This window comes from Felis catus, chromosome B2, assembly GCF_018350175.1.
Source record: "Felis catus isolate Fca126 chromosome B2, F.catus_Fca126_mat1.0, whole genome shotgun sequence".
NCBI lineage: Eukaryota > Metazoa > Chordata > Mammalia > Carnivora > Felidae > Felis > Felis catus.
The window spans coordinates 78339849-78361338 of record NC_058372.1 but is presented as its reverse complement, the minus strand read 5'-3'; the positions used below and the strand labels follow the sequence as shown (position 1 = coordinate 78361338).

At 37.5% G+C, this 21490-nt stretch overlaps 1 protein-coding gene across 4 annotated transcripts in view; it reads right to left on the bottom strand.

The window, feature by feature from the left end:
* Positions 1-5408: 5408 nt before the first annotated feature.
* Positions 5409-21490, bottom strand: part of ORC3 (origin recognition complex subunit 3) — a 61988-nt gene continuing 45906 nt past the window's right edge. For 2 of the 4 annotated variants that reach the window (XM_003986358.5, XM_006931886.4), the window contains 7 exons: positions 16632-16765; positions 14055-14134; positions 12796-12896; positions 8994-9135; positions 7153-7269; positions 6338-6417; positions 5409-5798 (listed from right to left, as the gene is read on the bottom strand). In XM_003986358.5, the coding sequence (XP_003986407.1) occupies positions 5693-5798; positions 6338-6417; positions 7153-7269; positions 8994-9135; positions 12796-12896; positions 14055-14134; positions 16632-16765 (760 nt within the window). In that variant the 3' untranslated portion in view covers positions 5409-5692. Of the gene's footprint in view, positions 5806-6337; positions 6418-7152; positions 7270-8993; positions 9136-12795; positions 12897-14054; positions 14135-16631; positions 16766-21490 lie in introns of all 4 variants that reach the window. The other 2 variants (XM_006931885.4, XM_006931884.4) reach the window with 2 other exon arrangements.

The following is a 21490-nucleotide window of genomic DNA, read 5'->3' as shown; positions in this document are numbered from 1 at the left end:
TACATGTCACAGGATGTTTAGGCCATCTCTGGCCTCTGCCACTAGATGCCAGTAGCACACCCCCAACCCCCAACCTGAAACAACCAAAAATGTACTTCCAGATATATTGCCACATGTTGGGGACTAGGGAAAGAAACAGTCCCCAGCTGAGAACCACTGGTAGGTATGTGGGCGTTTCTAGGAGAATGTAGACAGTAAGTTGCAATACGGAGGGGGAGTGGGAGTAGAGTGGATTTTATCCCTTCTTAACCCCAGTAAGGGCAAAAGGATAAACACTCTTAACAAAGTAAGCATGTGTGAGTTTTCACACAGAATTAAATTAATAAAAGCTGGTTTAACTTGGAAGGCAAGATCTACTAAAAGGAAAATCAGTACTGGCAGTCTGAATGGAGCCACAAGTAATAACAGTTTTAATTCTACATTCAAGTTGGATCAAGAATAAAATTTCTTCCACAGCCAAATTTCTGCTTATTACCTTACCAAGAAGTTCTAGCTTATGGGCTACTTACTGATTTTAAGTAATGTGTGAGGTAATGCCAGAAAATAAAAAATGTAAGCAACTTCTTGGATTTACTTATAATTAGATGGATCCAGTAGTTGATTAGTCCAAATACCAACCATACTTGATCTTAGTAAGAAAGATCGTAATAGCTACCTAGGGATTCTGAATTCCCAGAGATCCCTGAAATTGCTTTTTAACAGATAGTTACAGAATTATATGTGCTAACAGCCATTCTTTTATTAAAAGGCAGTACTGGTATGTGCTGTACTTAGGTTGCTATATACAGTAATTGGTGTTAATAAGCAAATCTTCTAAAGTACCTAATAGCTTGTCCCTTGCCTGTTGCTAGACAAGGCTTTCCAATGCTCTGCTCCTGTGTTTGCCTTAGGTAAGGAACATTAGATCCAAATACCTGTCTCACCGAAAGATAAGTTTTCTCTATTACTGCATCCATTTTCTACTAGATCATTCCCAAAAGCACACAAAATATGCTATTAAAAAAATTGAGGGTGCCTGGGTGGCTCACTTAAGCCTCAACTCTTGGTTTCAGCTCAGATCATGATCTCATGGTTTGTGAGTTCAAACCCCACATCGGGCTCTGAGCTGACAGCTCGGAGCCTGTTTGGAATTCTTTCTCTCTCTCTTTCTGCCCCTCCCCTGCTCATGCTGGCACCAGCTCTCTCACTCTCAAAAATAAACATTAAAAGAAAAATCTTGATCCTGTGATCCTTCTTCCAGCTATTACCCTTTTTTCTGCTACCACCTTTACAGCAAAAGTCAAGAGTTTTCTAGTTTTACTCCCTTTTCACCAACTTCTATTAGGAAAATTTCATAGAAAGTGACCAACTTAATGTGAAAAATTACCTTGTCATAGTTCTTTCATATGTGTGTTTTTAACTTTCAAAGAACACATACATGATTTATCTCCTAAGAATAAGATGGTTCTTCTATACAGAACTTTAATCCCATTGTTCTACTTAAAATACTTCCCTAATTTAACACGCGGGCCATAGTTAGATTTTCCCATCAGTTCCCCAAAGATCGTTTGCAGCTTTTTTTTCTCCCTAAAGCAGGATTAAATCAAGATTGTGACTTTCTGGAAAAACTAGACCTGTTGTCTTCTTGACTGTTTCTTCATAGTGTCATTTAATTTAACGTTTTGTATCACTTTGAACTGTAAACTGGACGCTAGGTCTAAAGTAATTAAAGTTTACTTAGGGAGGGGGAGGGGGAGAGGGGGCAGAGAGAGAGGGAACGGAATCCCAAGCAGATTCCACACTGGCTCCATGGATCCCGACGCAGAGCTTGAACCCATGAACTGTGAGATCATGACCTGAGTGAAACCATGAACTGGAAGCTTAACCAATTGAGCCACTCTGGCGTCCCTAAAGTTTTTATTTAATACAAGATGCTGCTGTAGTGTTCATGTTACATCACACAATGTATAGCTGGCTTTCCCAGGACTAGTGATAAGTTTGGATATTTTGTTAGGTCATTTGATACAGGATGCCTGTCAGACTTTTCTCCACTACTCTATTTAAACTACCAGTGATTTCCACAGTGCTAAATCTAATCAACATTTGACCTTGAAAAGTGTTTCAGTTGGTTCTACATAACTTTTTTCTTGTTCCCTGCTGGCTCAGTCTTCATTTTTCTAAATGTTAAAACATACATATGCCCCAGGATTTAACCTTGGGCTCCTTGCCACCTCTGTTCATACTCAGTTTGGTGACCACATCTAATCCTAAAGACATAAGATTGTATTAACCTCTTGCATTCCTAGGTAGCCCAGACAGTTAAGCATCTCTTAGTTTTGGCTCAGGTCATGATCTCACAGTTCGTGAGTCTGAGCCCCACATCACAAGTGCAGAGCTTGCTTGGGATTCTCTCTCCCTCTCTCTCTGCCCTTCCTCTGCTCACACTCTCTCCCTCTCCCTCAAAATAAACTTTAAAGAAACTTATTTGCCTTGATAGAAGTAGGAAATTATGTTAAAAAATATTATATTCTTAGTCTATGGAGGCATTTCCACTTGGATGTTTAATAGAGGTCTCAAAACTTATGTCTAAAACCAAACTCCTTATTTTTGCCTCTCAAACTTTTCCTCCAAATCATCATTCCCAGTCAGTTAATGGCATCTCTATTCTAGTTTCTCAGCCAAAAAACAGTCCATCTAGTAGTCTTGGTTCCGTCTCCAGTCTCACCATCTCTTCCTTAGTCAGTGATTGCCCAATTGTGGTCTTGTGGTTTTTGTTTTGCTTCATCTGTGTCTCACCACCTCTCCCAGTCTCCTATAGCAGTCACAGTGATCATTTAAAGACCTAAATCTTTTACTTAGATGGCTTCCTACCCTAAGTAAAAGTCAAAGACTTTTACAGTGGTCTACAGGGCCCTAAATTACATACATTCTACCCCACCTTCCTTAATTCTGGTCTCTTGCCTGCTCACCCTGCCTATCCCACATTGGCTGCCTCCTGACCCTCCCATGTAGTTTGTATACTCCTGCTGTTCTCTGCCAACAGTGCACGTCTATAAAACTTCAGGGGTAAATCTTTTACCAACTTGTTCAAAAACTCCTCTCAGACCTGCCGTGACTACTATTTAAAATTGCAGCTTGATATCCTGGTTTTGTGGTTTTCTTTTTTTTTTTCTGTAACACATAACTATATAATTATCTGTTCTTCTGTTAGAGGGCAGTGAGGGCAAAGATCTTTGTTCAGTGAAGTATCACAGTGCCTGAAACAGTGCCTAGAGTATGGTATGTACTCAGTAAACAGTTTTTAATGAATTTCAAACTACTACAGGGTTTGCAGAGTATTTCATTGAACAAAGATGTAATGAATCAGAATATCCCATTTTGGTATTTTGGTTTTACTATATTAAGAAATGGACGCAGAACTGAGGTGACACTTAATGCTCCAGAAATCCCACTAATGAGCTTCATGAGCTTTAATTTCATAGCTTTTTTGGATATTCACTACAAAAACAACAGTTTCCGTCTTGCTACTCTGACCTGTTCTTTAAAGTAGGTAATAAGAAAAGTGGCTCAGTGCATGATACGCATTCAGGTAGCATGAATTCAACTAAATGCCCAACAAAAGAAAAACGAAAGCAGGGCTACGACTTCTCAGGGTGCCTCAGAGGTAAGCCTGTCTGTATGAGGCCAGTTCCTCTGTACCTTACAGTATAATAAGCAATTTGCTCTGAGTGTCCTTGAAATTCATAATTTCTAAACATAATTTTCTCTGGTGCTCACTGGCACCATTTGAAAGCTGGAGGAAATCACATTGTAGATATTGATGGTCTTCATATTAACAAAACATGGGATATTGGAAAACTTTTCCCATTGTCAACTGCCTCGCTTAAATAGGCAATAGGTGGAAAATCCTCAAAATTATCCGTACATTCCCCTTCCTTAGATTTTACCAACTGTTACCAAAACTGAAACACATGGTGAAGGCACATTTGACTGGAGGGGAATGAAAAAAAAATACTGAGCTAGTTGCTGTGAAGGTAAGTCATGGAGACTTCACAGAATAGGAATTTATTCTTTGCTCTAATCATATGCATTTGACAGAGGCTCTGCCTTTATGGATTCCAAAGTGTCAAATGCCTCTATGTGTCCAGTTTCTTCCTTATGGTGGTGCTGTTTGTGTCTGCATATCACAAATTCCTTAATTTCCACGTTGATAGCTCTTTGTGCACATATGTACATGTGTTTACCACTCCATGAGAAATCCTGGCATCTTTAAGATGATAAGACATTTACCTCAGAATGATGCTACTCTGATAATTGTCTTTCTAACAGCTCTACAGGGCTAAATGTTTTCTGTTCTGGCATGCATTTGATTTTATTTCTGGTACCTTGGGATTTCCCTTTGTTTTAAAGCCTGGCAACATTTTGACAATTTGTTTTTGAGATCTAGTGCATCTAACATTTTTGTTTTTGGAGCAGAAAGAGGGGGAAGGGAGCAGTTACCCAATAATGTCATTTCAGCCCATCATGTTGAGAGGACAAAGATACTCTATACTATATGACATGTCTTTACACACTCCAGGATTGAGGTTTAAGCTATCCATTAAATTTCTTTATATTAGGGACACCTGGGTGGCTCAGTCAGTTAAGTGTCCGACTCTTGATTTTAGCTCAGGTCATGATCTCCTGCTTCAGGAGATGGAGCCCCACATCAGCCTTGCTGACAGCACGCAGCCTGCTTAGGATTCTCCCTCTCTGTGCCCCTCTCCCCGCTTGTGTGCACGTGTGTGCTCTCTCTCAAATAACATTAAAAAAAAGTCTTTATGTTAAAATTGAATTAGTTCTACATTCAAGTTGACTTCAGCACACACAAAAAAGGCCTATAATTACATAGTTCGTACTAAGGTTTGTGAAACAAGCGAGTTTCTACTGAATTTGATTTTTTTCCCCCTTGTGGTCATATCTTCATGGTAATTTTGGTAAGTGAATACTCTTAAAGATATGTCCCAGAACTCTCATGGGAGTAGAACATTAAATAATGAACTCGGGGTAGCTTTGTTTCACTGTCTTGAGTTCTTGTTATGGAAGAGATCCGGATGTCATTCTATTTGGACTTTACTTTCCTCAGTTGGATATCCTAAAATTGAGATGTGATTTGTAAAGATCTTACAGGCTCTACAACTCCATGATGGGTCATTCTAAAGTAGAACATTTACTGTATTTAAGCATAAAGCCAAAGAGCTTGGGATTTAAAATTTTTTTCAGACTAAAGGAAATGGGGCAGCAGAGGCAGTTTTAGAACCTCTAGTCACTAGGAGAAATAAACCTGTAGAATATTCATTTTACTTACTACACAATTTACTAAAGGGAGGAATGCCAGTTCAAGAAACTGAGGGAGCAGTAATGAGTACTATTAAACAAACTGCAAAGAATTTATACTCCTGGATAAAGGAATTTATTACATTTATAAACTATGTGTGCTCAAGAACATTTATAATTTAGAAATGACTGAAAACTGCAGTGATAATATGCGAGAGGTTTTAGTTAAAATGTAAGCATATCATTTGTTGGATTCTAAAGTACTCCAAAGGTATTTTGATATGTTCCTGTTTGGGGTGAGCAGTCTATTTGTGGTGAAGCATCACACAAGGATTATACATTTCTCGCCAACAGTCTCATGGTGGTTTATAAATATGACTGGTGTCCTTTTTGCTTTCTAGCAGCCTCCCCATGTTAGCCTTGCCACATGATCAGTCTTCTGTTTGGTGGGTTTTATAAATCCTAAAAGTTCTAGTTCGGAAACAGCTCTAATAAATCGAGCACTGGAGGCTGCGGCTAAGGAAATTTGCCATATTTTTTGACAAAAAGGTTAAAATCTCAATGTTAAAACATCACTTGTTAAACTGAAGTAAAGTTCAAATATCTATTCCTAAATTAAACCATAACCCTTACTGGAAAACATCAAATGTAATTAGAATCCACTGTCGACAAGACATGAATGGTAAAGTGCTTAAAGCTTACCTAATTCTAATTTTTCTTAGTCTGAAAATTGCTTCCCCTTCAACTTCTAATAGTACATCATCGATCACCTTAGAAAAACATAATTACAATGACAGTTATGGGACATTTTTGCTAAATTCGGGAGTATGACCTTGATACAAGTTTGGGATTTGGTCTCATTTTAAACTTGGAATAAGTGTTTAGAAACAAGTTATTCTGGGATGGTATGGTTAATATTAACAAGAAATAATGTTGTCTGGGGCACATCTTTATAAATCTCTAAAATAAGTCTGGAGAAACTATAGGCTTATACGCCATGTAAACCTGGACATTGTAGAACTGGTTTTTTAAAAAAGGATACTGGATAATTTCATTCCTTTCTTCTGAGGTTATAGAATTTGCATCCATTTTTTCAGCAGCTGTCACAACTGTTGCAAAAGCCTTTTGAGAGACAAGACAGAAGAAAATAAAAATCTCTATCACTGCCAAGTATCTTTTATTGCATTTGATGACTGTATGAAGCCAGGTCAAGTACTGCTGCTGATAGCTGGCACATTTTTAAAATATTGCACCAAATTTCAGATTCTTAAAACTAATCTTCTTAGAAGGTGCCAATCATGCATATTTTTAAATGGTGACATCTGTTAAATAGGGCCTCTGACAGAGTTAACTTTGTAATGTTCTTCTGAGGATGGAAAGAAGTTATTTATCTTAGTAACAACAGTCGTCGGTTGCCTTGCCAAGCATTCCTTGTACTTCCTGATTGCTACATCTGTTGTATAGCTATTCCAATATTTTTTTTGTTTTATGTGATAAGGGAAACACTAGTTAATAATACACTTCTGTGGAATAACAGAACCAACCTAAACTGTTTAGCTCCTGCTTACTGTTAACTGTAGGGGTAGGTCACATACTTATTTTGACCTGGCACACTCACAAAATTCACTGGGTTGAGGTGTGGAATCAGAGTGCACGGGACTTGGAGTGGGACCGTTGAATGACCTGCTTATCTGGAGGAGATTTTGCAATATGAGGGGATTTACGCTTTCCAAACAAAAGAACAGGGCATTAAAAAAATGAAAGATGAGTTCCAAAGTACCAAAAGTATTAAACCCCAGGAGAATGGTCACGGATGGCGAGGCAAATATACAGCTTGCTCTTTTCCCCCTGACCTACCTCTGACCAGTCCACAAGGTTGATTAGCCTGCTACACTCGAGGTGCAGTTTATATGCTATGCAGATGTCCGGGGCGACATTTGGAATGCAGCCTTCTTCACTTTTCAGTGCTTCATTCTAAAAACAACAGTAAACTAAGATGTCTGCCTTTTAGAAATGATTAGGAACACAAGCAGCCATTAATGAACCCTCAAACTAAATTCAGTAAGCCAGTACATGGAGTCTTTGGTTTCCTTTATTTAGTGAGCTGCATTTACTAACAGTTATTTAGCTCTTGTTTTGGATTAGGTCTTCATCATCCCCTTACCTCCTAGTCACTGGAAGAATAATCAGGATCAGAAAACAAGTGTATTTTTCATTTTAATCCAATTATTAATTTTTCAATTTTAATCATACATTATTATTTTCAGAGACCCTAATGCATTTCTATTTTCCATAAAAAGTTTATGGACTTTCTTGGGATTTTCAATAAAATGCCACTTCTAACACTTGTAATTATAGCAATAATTATTCTCTATTAATACCAACATACCACTACCAGAGTTGTAAGTCACTTCTCAAAAAGCTGTCAAACGCTGCAGATCCTAACTCCTACAAAAACCATCTTTTTTAACTTGTTTGAAATCTATAGTTCTTACTGAGACAATCTCTCACACATACATACACATGGAGGTTGTAATATATCCTCCCCAAAGACTCTTAAAATCATACCAGATCTCTACTGTGACCTACCACTGAAGAGATTTTGTGTTTTATATAGTAAAAATATTTTGTGCTTTAAATATGAAATATTCAAGCTCCCCACTACCACCATCATTGAAAACCACTGATTTCTATCTTCCTACTCAGTATTCTCTTGTAATGCTTAGCATGCTAGCTTGAGTGCCATTTTGGAATAGAAAACCAATAAAGTGGAACATTCTTCATAGATTTTTATGGAATCATTTCTTAAATATCTTTTGGGCCAAGATTTCTAGGTGTTTAGCTGAGTTCAAAACAAATGAATGTATTAGCAAATTGCCAACAGATTATTTCATGTATACATAAACTTACTGAAATGTTTAAAATGATGGCTTCATCTGAAGTTTTTAAAACTCTGAACTGTACTGAACTCTGTTTAAAAAACAGCTTTTTTTTTTTTTTTTTTTTAAGTTTCTTTTGTGAGAGAGCATGTGTTCGAGCAGGGGAGCAGCAGAGAGAGAGAGAATCCCAAGCAGGCTCCGTGCTGTCAGTGCAGAGCCCAACGCAGGGCTTGATCCCACAAACTGTGACATCATGATCTCAGCAGATGTCAAGAGTCAGATGCTCAACCAACTGTGCCATCCAGGTGCCCCAAGAAAAGCTTCTTGGAGCTAGCAAATATGTCTGGGTTTTAGGAGTTTCATCCCTGCCAGATTATTGGCCTTCCTCTATACTCAGCTCTTGAGATACTCTCTTGGAGTAGATCTTTCTTTGATTGAAAATCCCAAACTATTTATTTCTTATATCAGAAACAATCTGGATCTTTTAAATACTGTTTGATCCATGATCTGATGTTACGTCTGTAGGAAACATTTATTTTCACAAGAGTAGTAGCATTATACTCTGGTGTCTTCATGCCTGTGATCTGGCATTTTACCACATGAAGGGGAAGATAATTACACACAATCGAAAGTTGGCAGCATTATTCACTGGCTTAGAAAATGCCCTCTAAAGTCTAAAGAATTTTTTTACACCTAAAAGAGGTATAATCCTGCGCTACCAACTCCCCATTTATTAGGACTGCAAATTTACAATATTTTTGTGGTAAATGAAGCCTGGGGTCTGAATCAAACTTTCAGAGTAACAAATAGGCTTTTTACCTTGAGATAATAATAAGGATTGTTGAGTGCAGTGTGGAGGGCGATTCTGGGAGCAGCGTTCAGGTGCGCACGCAGGGTGTGGGCGGCACTGAAGTACATCACCTCATGCAGAGGCTGTGTCTCTGGAGGCAGAAGGTATTCTCTGAAACAGCCAAAGGGAGGTAGGTATCTGCTTTTAGATAAGCACAGGTTTATTTTCAGTGTAACATTTTGTCAGTCCTCTGGAAGACTGAGCAACTTACTTAAAAAGCAAAATCAAGAACCAAAAACAAATGAAACAAAAGCCAAATATAATAGTACAGGTTCACTCAGAATTGTCCCTTTTTCATACAATATTTTTTAAAACTTTCAGACTCATTAGAGTTTAAGAAACTGTATTTCAGTTCTGATTTAAACCTTTAGGAACAAATGTACCTAAGTTACATTTCTGCTCAAAAGCTTTATGATACCTTACAGTATTAAAGAATACTTTCTTGAAGTAATTGTTGAGAAAACCAAGATAGCTACACTCCTTACCACAGCAGACCTGTAACTCCTGGCAGGGTTTACAACACGGGCCTCAGACAGACCTGGATTTAAGAAGTTAGGAAATTCTTTTGGGAACATGGAAAATTTTTTGAAGTTTCATAGAAATGATACGTGGGAGGTTTTTATATGTTAGAATTAAATTTTACTTTCGAAGACTGAAAAGGCTAAATTTTAGCTTCAGAATATTAGAAAACAAGTCAACTGTTCATCACTAAAATTTCAATTAGAAAAACCACTGAAACTTGTGTTTTTTCTCTTATTTATGAGCTAGATGACAAACCAATTTTAATGAAATTTGAACTTAGGAAATAAAGCATTAAAAAGTTCACTTTCAATGTCTAATGAGCCTATCAGCTTGCCCTGACAGTGACATCACTCTTGAGTGGCCTGGAGGGTAGCAAATTGGAAGGGAGAAACCTTGGCAAACACAACGCAAGGGTAAGAGTAGTAAGTTACTAACTTGTTTAAAGTAGTTCATTCACATGCCTTCATAAAGATTCAGGGGACTTAGTCCTGTCCTGGGCTTTAAATATTTTAGCCACATGACAGATTTGTGTCAGTTCACCAAGTGCAGGTAGAAAAAGCAGCTGCCTCAGCCTCGCCACCAGGGAAATTACCCTCTTCTTCCCCGTGTCCTGGCTGTCTCCCCTCTTGGGACAAAATCCCTCTACACCTCCTCCACCTGTGTGGTCAGTAGCTTTAAGGAAAAGAGGACATGGAGGTATTAACCATGCACATCACCTCTCCTCATCTTAAGAAAGCTCCTGGCCCCCTGCTCAGTCCACTTGTAGATGCTGCTCCTTCCCCAGAGTTCATCAGAAGAAAACCCACTGGCAAAGTCTAGGATTTTGAATTGGCGCTAAGGATCAGCATTCTGTACCTTAAGTACTGCTAACCTCTTACTCAAGGTTAAATTAGCTGTAGCCTCTGGCACAGGTTTTGTAACATCAACTGCCTCCCTAGCTGGCTGGCTACCCAGTTTGTAATCAGCTCTTCCTGCACCAACCTCAGGCTGTCTCTCCCCAATCATTATAATGACTGTCATTAAAAGACCCTGTTGGAAGTCCCTGCTATGAAGTAAGGACTGGAAATCAAGCAAGGCAACCAGACAGAGTCAGTTTCAGAAAAAAACTATTATCTCACATTTTTCATTTTTACTCCTCTCCCTTTTTAACATCTTTATTTAATGTTTAGAAATTCAGGTAATTCCCAAGGCAAAAGGCCTATGTGGATACCCTCAAAGAACCTCCATCAGAGGCAAAATAAAATATACGCCTGTATTTTGTTTACACTGGGCTGCTACATTAGTTGAACAACAACAGTGACAAAACATCATCACACATTAGGATTTCTGTCCAACTGCAAATGTGGAGATTAGCATAGAAGCATACTTCTGCAGCTTATTTGCTGGGAGAAGCAGAGGTCACAAACAAAAGAGGTGGTTTTGTGGGAACTGATAGGACCACTTAGTGTCAACAAGGGCTACAAAGTTGAAGTTTGTATTCTGGTGAAAACAGTAACTTAGAAAGTAGTACTTATAATTCTCAGTAGTTTCATCAAGAGCTGCTCAAGGTAAACTGAGAACCCTGTCTCTCAAAGTCTATTGTTTATATTTATCTTTAACAAACATCTTTTCTCCAGGACTCCAAACTCTGTTCAAACATCAGTGATGTGGTCTCCTCGGAGACTGTATGGAGAAATGGAGAGGGACTTTTGATGGATGTCAGTAGACTAGGACTGTGTGACTATCCAGAAGTCCTAGCTTCACTCTGGGCTTTAGGTGCCACATGACTGCCCAGGTCCCTTTTAGTTCTAACATGCTACAATCCTAATCTCTTCCTGCCTAGGATAGTGAATTTTGATAAAGACAGTAAATCCTAGTATGGCTAATTTTGTGATTTCACAACACAGCACAATTCAATCATGCTCAACTTTATTTCTGTAACCGCTCAGAAAGGTAAAAAGTCAGACGTAATTAGGTCAAAGATCACAAAAGAGGAATAGCTGTTTGATTTCAAAGCCTACAATTTGGGATTTGTAGGAACTCAGAAAGGAACCTGGCACTTAGCCTACAATTATGTTAAAATACACTACATTTTTTAGCAATAACAATGGCCACAGGTTGGTAAAGGAAAGGAGCCAGAAACCTGGGGCAAAAACTATAGAACAGGAAAGCCCAGTAGCGCAAGGTTAACAGGAGGGCAAGGTTAACTGAAGTTCTAAAAGGTCAATTCCGGCCAGCAGGTCAATTCGATGTTGCATTGCATCACTTTTACATGACACATTTCTTACTTTAACCTACCTTTTGTCACACTTGGTTGATCATTTGGACCTCTTGCATGACATTAGTAATTTCTCCCTAATGATTAGCAACAATGGCTCCCACACTGTCCTGGAAAATGGAACTTTTCACTTTGAAGAAGGACAGGTCATTTATCAGAAAACTACTCTGCCTTCAGTAACTGAGCTGTTCTTTTTGGCACTTGATTATATTCAGTGCCTAGCCTGCTGTCTGAACTGCCATTAAAATACAGAATAAGCAATGATAAATAACAGCTTTTTCCTATTTTTTAACTATTAAATCATTTTAGTTTTCACACTTCTCTCTCTCTTTTTTTTTCCCCCCTTATAGCATGTCCCAATTGCCTGAAAGGCGGCTTAGGTGGGAAATCCTACACAGCTACATAAAATTGGCTTTTGGGAAATCTATGAATCAGAATGATCTGGGTTTCCCAAAAAGAAATAATCTTAAAATATAGGCTAATGGACTTCTAATTACATTTCTCAACATGAATCTAGTGCTGATAATAAGTTGCACTGGTATTCTTTAGAATCAGAAGCGCCTTACTCTGGATAAAAGAGGGCATTATGGCTAGCTGGCTGTGTCTTCTGGGCTTGGCCTAGACCCATCATACTCCCAGCACAGGCAGAGCAAGGATACAGTGCAATGCAAACATTCTGTTGTTAGGGTAAAAAACACTCAGCTTTCTATTTTCACACCCCACTCCTCCAACCCCAGCCTAATGAACTAGATAGATCAAATTTAAATCTGTGTTCTTGAACTGGCAGTAAAGGAATGAACTAGTCCTTTGATGAGACATCTTAATAAGGATGGAAAATGAATCAAAATTACAATTCTAAGCTAGATGAAGGGGCCTGAAAAGCATAAAGCCTAATCTAGGAGAAAGTGCCCTGGATTGGCTATGCACAGCTACCACCCCAGTGTTATTGGGAAAATAGCTTGATTTTTAGCTCTTAAGAGCAACAGACTCACCTCACCAGACTGTCAATGAAGTTGACAACTTTTTCTCTGAGTGCTTCAAACCTGGTCTGCTTCTTACTGGTTCTTCTTAATTCCTTCATTTCCAATAAGGACTATGGATGAAAGAACATATTTTTTCTGGTGATTCTGCAACAGAAAACTCAGAGGGGAGCTCTAGGTCCACAGACAGAATGTGCACAGAAAGAGCAAGATCAATGCGGGTTGCATTTATTTTTTATTTTTAAGGTCTGCAAAGAATCTCTCCTCCTAAGTGTTTTGCTTCAAATATATATCAAGTTTATTTCAGGGAAAAAGAAAAAGAGCAGTTCACTTCATTGCTATTATACGGTAGAGTGCTCACAATCCACAACCCATTGGTTCATTTAAGAAAAGGATTTATATGGGGGTGAGCCTGGGTGGCTCAGTCGGTTAAGCAGCCGACTTTGGCTCCGGTCATGATCCCATGGTTTATGGGTTCGGGCTCCACACCAGGCTCTGCGCTGATAGCTCAGAGCCTGGAGCCTGCTTCAGATTCTGTGTCTCCCTCTCTCTCTGCACCCTTCCCTAGCTTGTGCATGTGCATTCACTCTCTCCCTCCCCCGCCTAAATAAATAAATAAATAAATAAATAAATAAAATTTAAAAAAATTTTCTTAAAAAAGAAAAGGACTTATAAGTAGAAGGAAAAAAATCCTTACACTTTGGCCATGAGAATAAATTCAATGTGTTCTGCCTTGCTTTGATTGAAAGTTTACATTTATCATAACTTGGTATCATGATACAAAGAATGTTCTTTACTTTGACAACCAAGATCCTAAAGTTAGAATTAACTGACAAAGATTATGTTGGGTGTACTGTGGCTCAGTTTCTGCTCTCTACTGAATATGCATTAAAAAGTCAAGTCCCTAAAATTAATGGGTTAGGTTCTTATGGATTTCTGTTTGATCAAACAAAAAGTCAAATGCATCAGATAAATAATCAGATACCTTTTTGCAACAAATGTTCCCATTTTTTCCTTACTGCTGGTTAATTCCTATTCTAAGCCTGAAGGAACAGTTTCCACCTATGTTGGCTAGTAAATTCCAGACTTTGTAAATAGAGAATGAGGATGGCAGTGGATCAGATAAACAGGATGTTCAATTTATAAGTGTGTTACAAAATCTGCTTTGTTCCTGATTGTGGATGAAAAATAAAAACAAAAACACAGAGCTAATCTAGAGCACACACTAAAAAAAGGGAGTGTGGCAAGATGCAGTTGGAAGGAAAATTTACCTTCTGAAGATGATAAAGGTCTGTCTTCTGAAGCCCCTTTGACTGTAGCCCTGAAGTATCTTCTTCTTCTTTGGCTTCTGCTTTTTAATATAAAACCAATACACAGCAACTAGGGTAAATCCATTCCAGTCAAAAGAACAAATATTTCTAGAACTCCACGGGAAATATAGTGCACCAAAGGGAACAGAAAACTGTAGCTGGTGAAAGGTGTAGTTGTGCTTCTGGAGAGCATGAGGCTCTAAAACAACCCTCTTCCTAGTGTAAGGCAGGTTTTAGGATTTTCACATTCACATGGCTTATTTGGACTAAATCTAAGACAAGAGGATGTGGCTGCAGAATCTGCACTGTTCTAAAAGAATAAATTTCTTCTTAGCTATGGATAATTCTTCATTCAAGAAAAATATAATTTGGGGCGCCTGGGTGGCGCAGTCGGTTAAGCGTCCGACTTCAGCCAGGTCACGATCTCGCGGTCCGTGAGTTCGAGCCCCGCGTCGGGCTCTGGGCTGATGGCTTGGAGCCTGGAGCCTGTTTCCGATTCTGTGTCTCCCTCTCTCTCTCTGCCCCTCCCCCGTTCATGCTCTGTCTCTCTCTGTCCCAAAAAAATAAATAAAAAAATGTTGAAAAAAAAAATTAAAAAAAAAAAAGAAAAATATAATTTAAGGTTAAATATCTAATAAATTCTTTGTGCCATTTCATTAGCACATAGCAGAGCCTTGAAAACCTGATCTGACACTGTGACCCTACAAATGTAATTTTAAACCCAGACTATAAAACATAGTTAAGGAACCAGAGATAGCATATAGTCAAATATCTCTACTTGTCTAATGTGTGTGTGTGTGTTGGGAGGGGGGGGGAGGTGTTAATTTTACTTTATTATTAACAGAGTATCACTTCTGAGAATAGACAATACAGATATTTCTTTACAGTGGTTTTACTTCAACTCATAAAATTCTTTATCTTCAGAATGTTAATCATCTTTATCTCCAAACTTCCCATTTCAAAAAGCTGCATTCCTTTATTATTTAGTATATCACAATTTATTTCACCAGCTTATGTTAATTGTTATAATATCAAGTTTTATTTTACAAAATAAAAACTGAGTCCAATTTTTTAAAAGATTGAAATTTACCTACTTATATATATTAAGTCTTTTACCTTATTTATGTCCTTAAGGGTGTCCCCTCACTGTCCCAATAACCACAGTTAAGGGGCATTTAAATTATGAATGAATGATCAAAAGCAGTGAGCTGGCTTATGAGAGGGGAGCTGGAGCCCGGGTGCTAGCACTAGCTAGCTGTGGGATCTGGAGGAAGTACATTCTCTTCCTGGGCTTTAGTCTGTTTGTAACTGAACTCAATGATTTCTACACTAATCTCCAGTCCTTTAAAATATGATTTGAAAAATGGTTCAGCTCATGCTACAGTGCAAAAGAGCAATGCCTACACACAGCCTGAAGCGAACCCTCTTAGTACTGTACTTCCTCGTGCTGGCTGCTCATGTCACTCCAGCCAAGGAAACTTTCTCTTCATCTTCCACTGACCTAGCATGGCAGCTGTGGACAGATATGGAGGGATCTCAGCAAAAGCAGTTTCCTTTAATCCAAAGGATTTTCAAGACAAAGGAACACTTGCCAAACGTAGAAAGGATTGACAGACATTCCAAGTGTGAAGTATTTTCATCATGCCACGTCCAATCTATGTGCTTACATACCACGCTGCCTCATTCCCTCAACCTCCCAAAGTAAAATTTCCCTAAGTAGGGGAAAATAAAGGGTCCATACTCTTTTTGTTTGTTTTACCAAAAGAATACCATACTTTAGTGCTAGAACGAGAGCAAGAGAAGAGCCCATGAAAAGTTAACGATCAGTATCAATCCATGGTGCCCCTGGAAAACACAGAGAAGTCCTGCTGCATCATAACATGGCTACTTATACACAATCAGGCATCGCAGCATTCAGCAAATATAAATGACCGTGTGGCGGTCAGGCAAAATCAAGGAAATTACAACACTTCAACATGGGAATGCCAGGCTGCCTCAGTTCATTTAGGACTGAAAGATTATAGCTTTTATAAATCAGATTAAAGCAAACCTCATGCATATTTTGGTAATCAGCATACCAATGAGCCTCATTTTTGTGAAAGTGGTTCACAGCTATTAATTCTTCAGGCTTACAAATGATTTATGCAGTGTTTTTGAAATCTAAAAGAACTTGATGAAATGCTTAAGAAAAAACATCTAAAAGGAGTCCTTAATTATAATGCCCTGCTACTCTCTCCAATCTTTTTGATTTCTTTTTTTTTTTTTTTAAGGTAAATGTAAGTCCTCTAAGCTGTCCATCTGGAAAGAATTTTTTTTCCTGACCATTTGATGATCTTCATTGTTCAAACCAAATCTGGAAGAGAACCACTTGTCTTATTTGTGATTGTCAGGATATGATATTCTGAGGGTTGGTATGCTGACTGCCCATGAACTACTTTATCTCTTTATCTCTCAAACATCAGAAAATGGGGTTTTCCATGTTATTTTATTTAGTTAAATTTCATAGCCAGTACAATTGGCAAGATACTATATTCTCACCATCAAGACTCTGAAACTGGGCCAGAAACTCCTCTATTCTCTTTGCTGTGCTCCCAAGCTGCTTTTCAGAAGAGGACTTAAAAACCTTGAAACATTTCTGAAGTATGGTCATCAGTTCATCCTTTGCCAACATCCTAGAATATAATCAGTGACAGGAGACATACTGTAATGGGAAAATTAATATACTTAACACTCTGTATATTAAATGTTTCTGGTCAGAAAAAGATGGTATAAATTCTTCACTAGTAACTACCAAATTTGGGGGGAGAGATTTTCCTCAATGTATGTGACATTTCAGAAGTATTTAGAAAAGTTCTCGTAATAAAGCTCAACTCACAAATGTACAAAGCTCCAGGCTCACAGCCTGATTGCAGCACTTACTAGGTTTGTAGTACACAGCAAGTTACCAAACCACTCTGACCCTGGGTTTTCTGGTCTATAAAATGGAAATAAGAATTCACATATTTCACAGGTTAGATGGAGGCTTAAAAATTAAATGAGGAGATGCACCTGAAGACTCTAGCCCAATGCTTACCACACAGTAGGTAGGCATTTAAGGTTAGTGTCCCTTTGCTTCAGATCTGAGACAGAAATGTCTGCTGAAGATACAACACTTAAACTAAATGAAAGCTTATTTGAAAGGACCAAAAAATACCATAATCATTTCTCTAATTATTACCATCTTAGCTATATTTTAACATATTCTATGGGCTTTATAAACATCAGTCATTAAATCCACTAAATTGTTTTAAAAGGTAAGCAATTCTGTGTGTTTTATATAGCACAGGTGGAATGGTTGTATAATGCATTCAAGGCCACAGAAGAAATCTGTTAGAAATAGAGAGAACACAGATCTTCTAAAAATTAGGATCCCATTCTCAGAACCCTTACTTATAGGATCTCTCTACTAAGATCATATTCAGTAACAGAATGAAATGGAATTAGGTCAATATTAGTAATTATTAAGTGCCATGACACAAGTATAAAAATTATTTTCAGCAAATGGACCTAAAAACTGAAGACTACTATGATTAAAAGTTCTTGTATTAATCATGAAGGACTCAGACAAACCCAAAATTTAGGCTATTCTGCAAGATAACTACCTTATGTTTGACATTTTTCATAATAAAAATGTGAATGAAAGGCAGCTAGAGGTCAAAGAAAATTAAACCAACACATTTAATTCTCGATTACATTTGACATTACTTAAAATGTCTGACTTTCTATTGCCCAGATGAAGTTAAACTTAAAAGAGTTAAACTCAAAGTCAGATACATTTGAACAATCTGTTATACCTGACAAACGTTAGCCCTATTCAAATAGCCACGACCAGCATCTCCAGGGTCCGAGGAAACACTGACAATAGCTTGCTCACGGGGCAGAAGCTGGTAACTCACATCAGCAGCACCCTGAGAAAAAGCGTACCAGGCTGCAGGCAGCCCTTCTGGGCATCTATCTGCAGCTTACAAAACTGAGTATTGAGAGAGACAAAGCCCCGCCTATTATTGACTTTCAGGATATAAGGGGAAAAAATGTCATTATGTCATATAATTTTGAAATCAAACTTTATTAGTCATAACTTTTAACAGACATTTGTTGGAGGGGATAGATCCTTCACTTCAGATGTAAACATCCAGGAATTCAGAGAGTTATCACTCTTTTAAATCTTATTAGCCAAAGGTAATGTTCTTGTTTCCAGAAGAGCAAAAGATCTTACACTTTCCCAAGTACTCTCCAGTTTAATATAAAACAAGTCTTGAAGTAGAGCTAATAATGTGACCAACCCTATAAAATCATTAAATTTTTTCAATTAAATTATATATACACAGAATCAACATATGCCTGCTATCATCACTATTATTTAATATCATTCTACAGTCCAGTCGCTACAACAAATTAAGAAAAAAGAAGTGGTGCAAAAAAAAAAAAAAAGGAAAGAAAAAAAGAAGTGGTGCAAACATTACAAAGGAAGATGAAATTTATTATTTGCATATGATGTGACTATAAGATTGGAAAATCTAAAAGAACTGCATAAGTATTAAAGAGTATGAAGGATGTGTGGATGTAAGACATGTATACACATACACCTGTGTTGACACCTTACATGTACATGTAATCCATCTTATATTAAACTATGTAATGGAAAAAAAGAACATATTCAAAATGGCAACAAAAACTATAGGAAACAAAGCAATATACTTTATAGCAAATATGTAAGACATATCAAAAAAAGAAAACCCTGAATAAGTGAATAGACATTTTAAAGTTTTAGAGATACAAATTCATTCCAAATAAGTCTATACTTTTAACACTTTTTGAAACAAAAGTCCAGTGAGTATTTGTTTAAACCCCAATAAAATTATCCTAAAATTTATATGGAAAAATAACTGTTCCTTAAAAAGAGGAATAATGTGTATATACTTGACTGTGTACAGTGGGGCTATTAATATATTAAAAAATATAAGCTACAGTGATTAAAATCAGAAGGCACTTTATAGGAATGGACAGGTCAATAATGAGAATAAGTCTACAAAGATCAAGGAATATATAGGAGTTTGGTACATAATACAAGGTAGTACTTCTAATTACTGGGGAAGAGATGGAAATAGTTTGAGAATAATAGATCATTACCTCAATATTATTTCAGACAGAATAAAGATATGAGTATGGCATGGGGATAGGAGAAAGAACTAGTCCATCAATTATAAAATACTAGAAGAAAATAATGATATTTAAGCCTAATAATATCCAGCATCAGCATGAGTGTGGGGAAACAAATACTGATACACTGTTGGCACAAGTGTACGTTGGAAAAAGTGTTTATATTTTAGACCCCAAAAGTCTATTAAATGTGTATTTATTTTTGTGAAAATTACACAAATGTACGAGAACATTTACCCTTGGTGATTACTGTAACAGTGAAGAATTAGAAACAACCCAAATACTTATCAAACAAGGGACTGATTAAATAAAATGTTACATTTTCAAAACGAGATATTATGTAGCTGTGATAAACAATGACATAGTACTAGTGATGACAGTTAACATATATGCACATGTGTATTTGGCAGAATTTGATCTCTACTACACTATATGATGTAGTAATTATTATTGCCACATTAAGAGATGAGGAACAGAGACACAGAAAACTTAAGTAACCTGTCTAGAGTCTGGTAACTGGCAATTGCCAATTTGGTAATTTGACTGGATTAGAACCAAGTCTGGCTTGGCATCCATGCTCTTACCAACCATGCTGCACCACATTTCAAGACACAGTGTCCACAGTAGGATATTAGGTACAAAACAAATAACTACCACAACAAAAATGAACCAAATTTCAAAACCAAAAAAATGCAAGTTGTAGAACATCCTATCCAGTATGATTTAATACCTGTTGGTGCCTAGAAAAAAATCTAGAAGTACAAACTGTTAGCAGTAGATGACTGACTTTCAAAGTTATAGAACACGAATGGTAATATCAAAAGCAATGTTATGTTTTCACTTAGGTTATTATTAGAGTGACTCCACTTTGGACAAACCAAACCTAATTGAACAAAACTGAAAACTAAAAAATGAAAATTTTAATTTATCCATCAAAGTTTTTTATAATAACACCCAAATAGAAAATTAAGGATTGAGTCTAGCCACTAGACCAGCATGTTTCAAACTGAGTTTTCAAAATGGGTTTCAACCATTAGTGAGTCATGGAAACATTCATTCATTCAGTGAACACTTATTGAATGCCTACTACATACCAGCCACTGTTCTGGGCTTTTGGGATACATCTCAGTGAAACAAAAAACCCTGTATTCATGAAACTTGTATTCTAATGGGTGGGGGATGAGGAGGTAGGGCACAGACAACAAACGCTATGTCTCATATTACTATGTATATACTAAAACTTGACATTATTATAGAAAAATATTAAGGGGGAAGTTTGGGGAGGAGCACATAGGTTTGAATTTCAAAATGATTATTAGGCCTCACTGAGAAGAAGATATTTGATCAACCACGTGAAGGAGGTAAGAGAGTATTTGTAAGAACTTTTCCTGGCAGAGAGAATAATGCATGCAAAGGGCCTACACTGAGTGTATGTCTGGCATGTTCAAGAAGAACAAGAGGTCAAGATGGCTGGAGTGGAAAGAGAAATCAAGTAGTAGGAAATGAAATAAGAGATAGGCAATGCAGGGCTAGATCACAGAGGGTTGCTATATAGACTGTGGCTTTTATTCTGAGTGAAAAGGGGAGTTCATGGAATTGTTTAGAGCAAAGGAATGAAATTGTATGATATATTTTAAAAGGACTGTGCTGACTGCTGTTTTGAGAAAAACCCATAGGGGGAACATGTATGGAAGCAAGGGAAACCAGTTTTACAATTTTCCACATGAGAGACGATAGTGACTTGGACAGGTGTCACCAGTGAGGGAAGGTGGCAAAAAGAGGTTTGATTCTTGATATATTTTGAAGCCAGAACCCAAGTTTTTGGATTTCAACAATGGGAAGGATAAAAAGACTGACTACACGAAGATTCTAAGGTTAAAGGGAAGATCAGACATTCAGTTTTAAACATGTTAACTTTGAAATGTATATTGGATATCTAAGTGGAGATGTTAATCAGGTACATGGAATAACAGTCAGGCAGTCAAAAAAAAAAAAAAAGTGGGCTTTTGACTAAGCCCTGGCACATTGTAATGTTAGGGTGTCAAGGAGAAGAGAAACCACCAAAGACAGAAGGAGCATGCACTAAAGTAGGAGGAAACCCGAGAGTCGGGATCCTGAATGTCATTAAGGAAAGAGTGCTGTACTGTGCTGATGCTGATAACAGGTTAACACAAATGAAGACGTAGGACTGACCATTA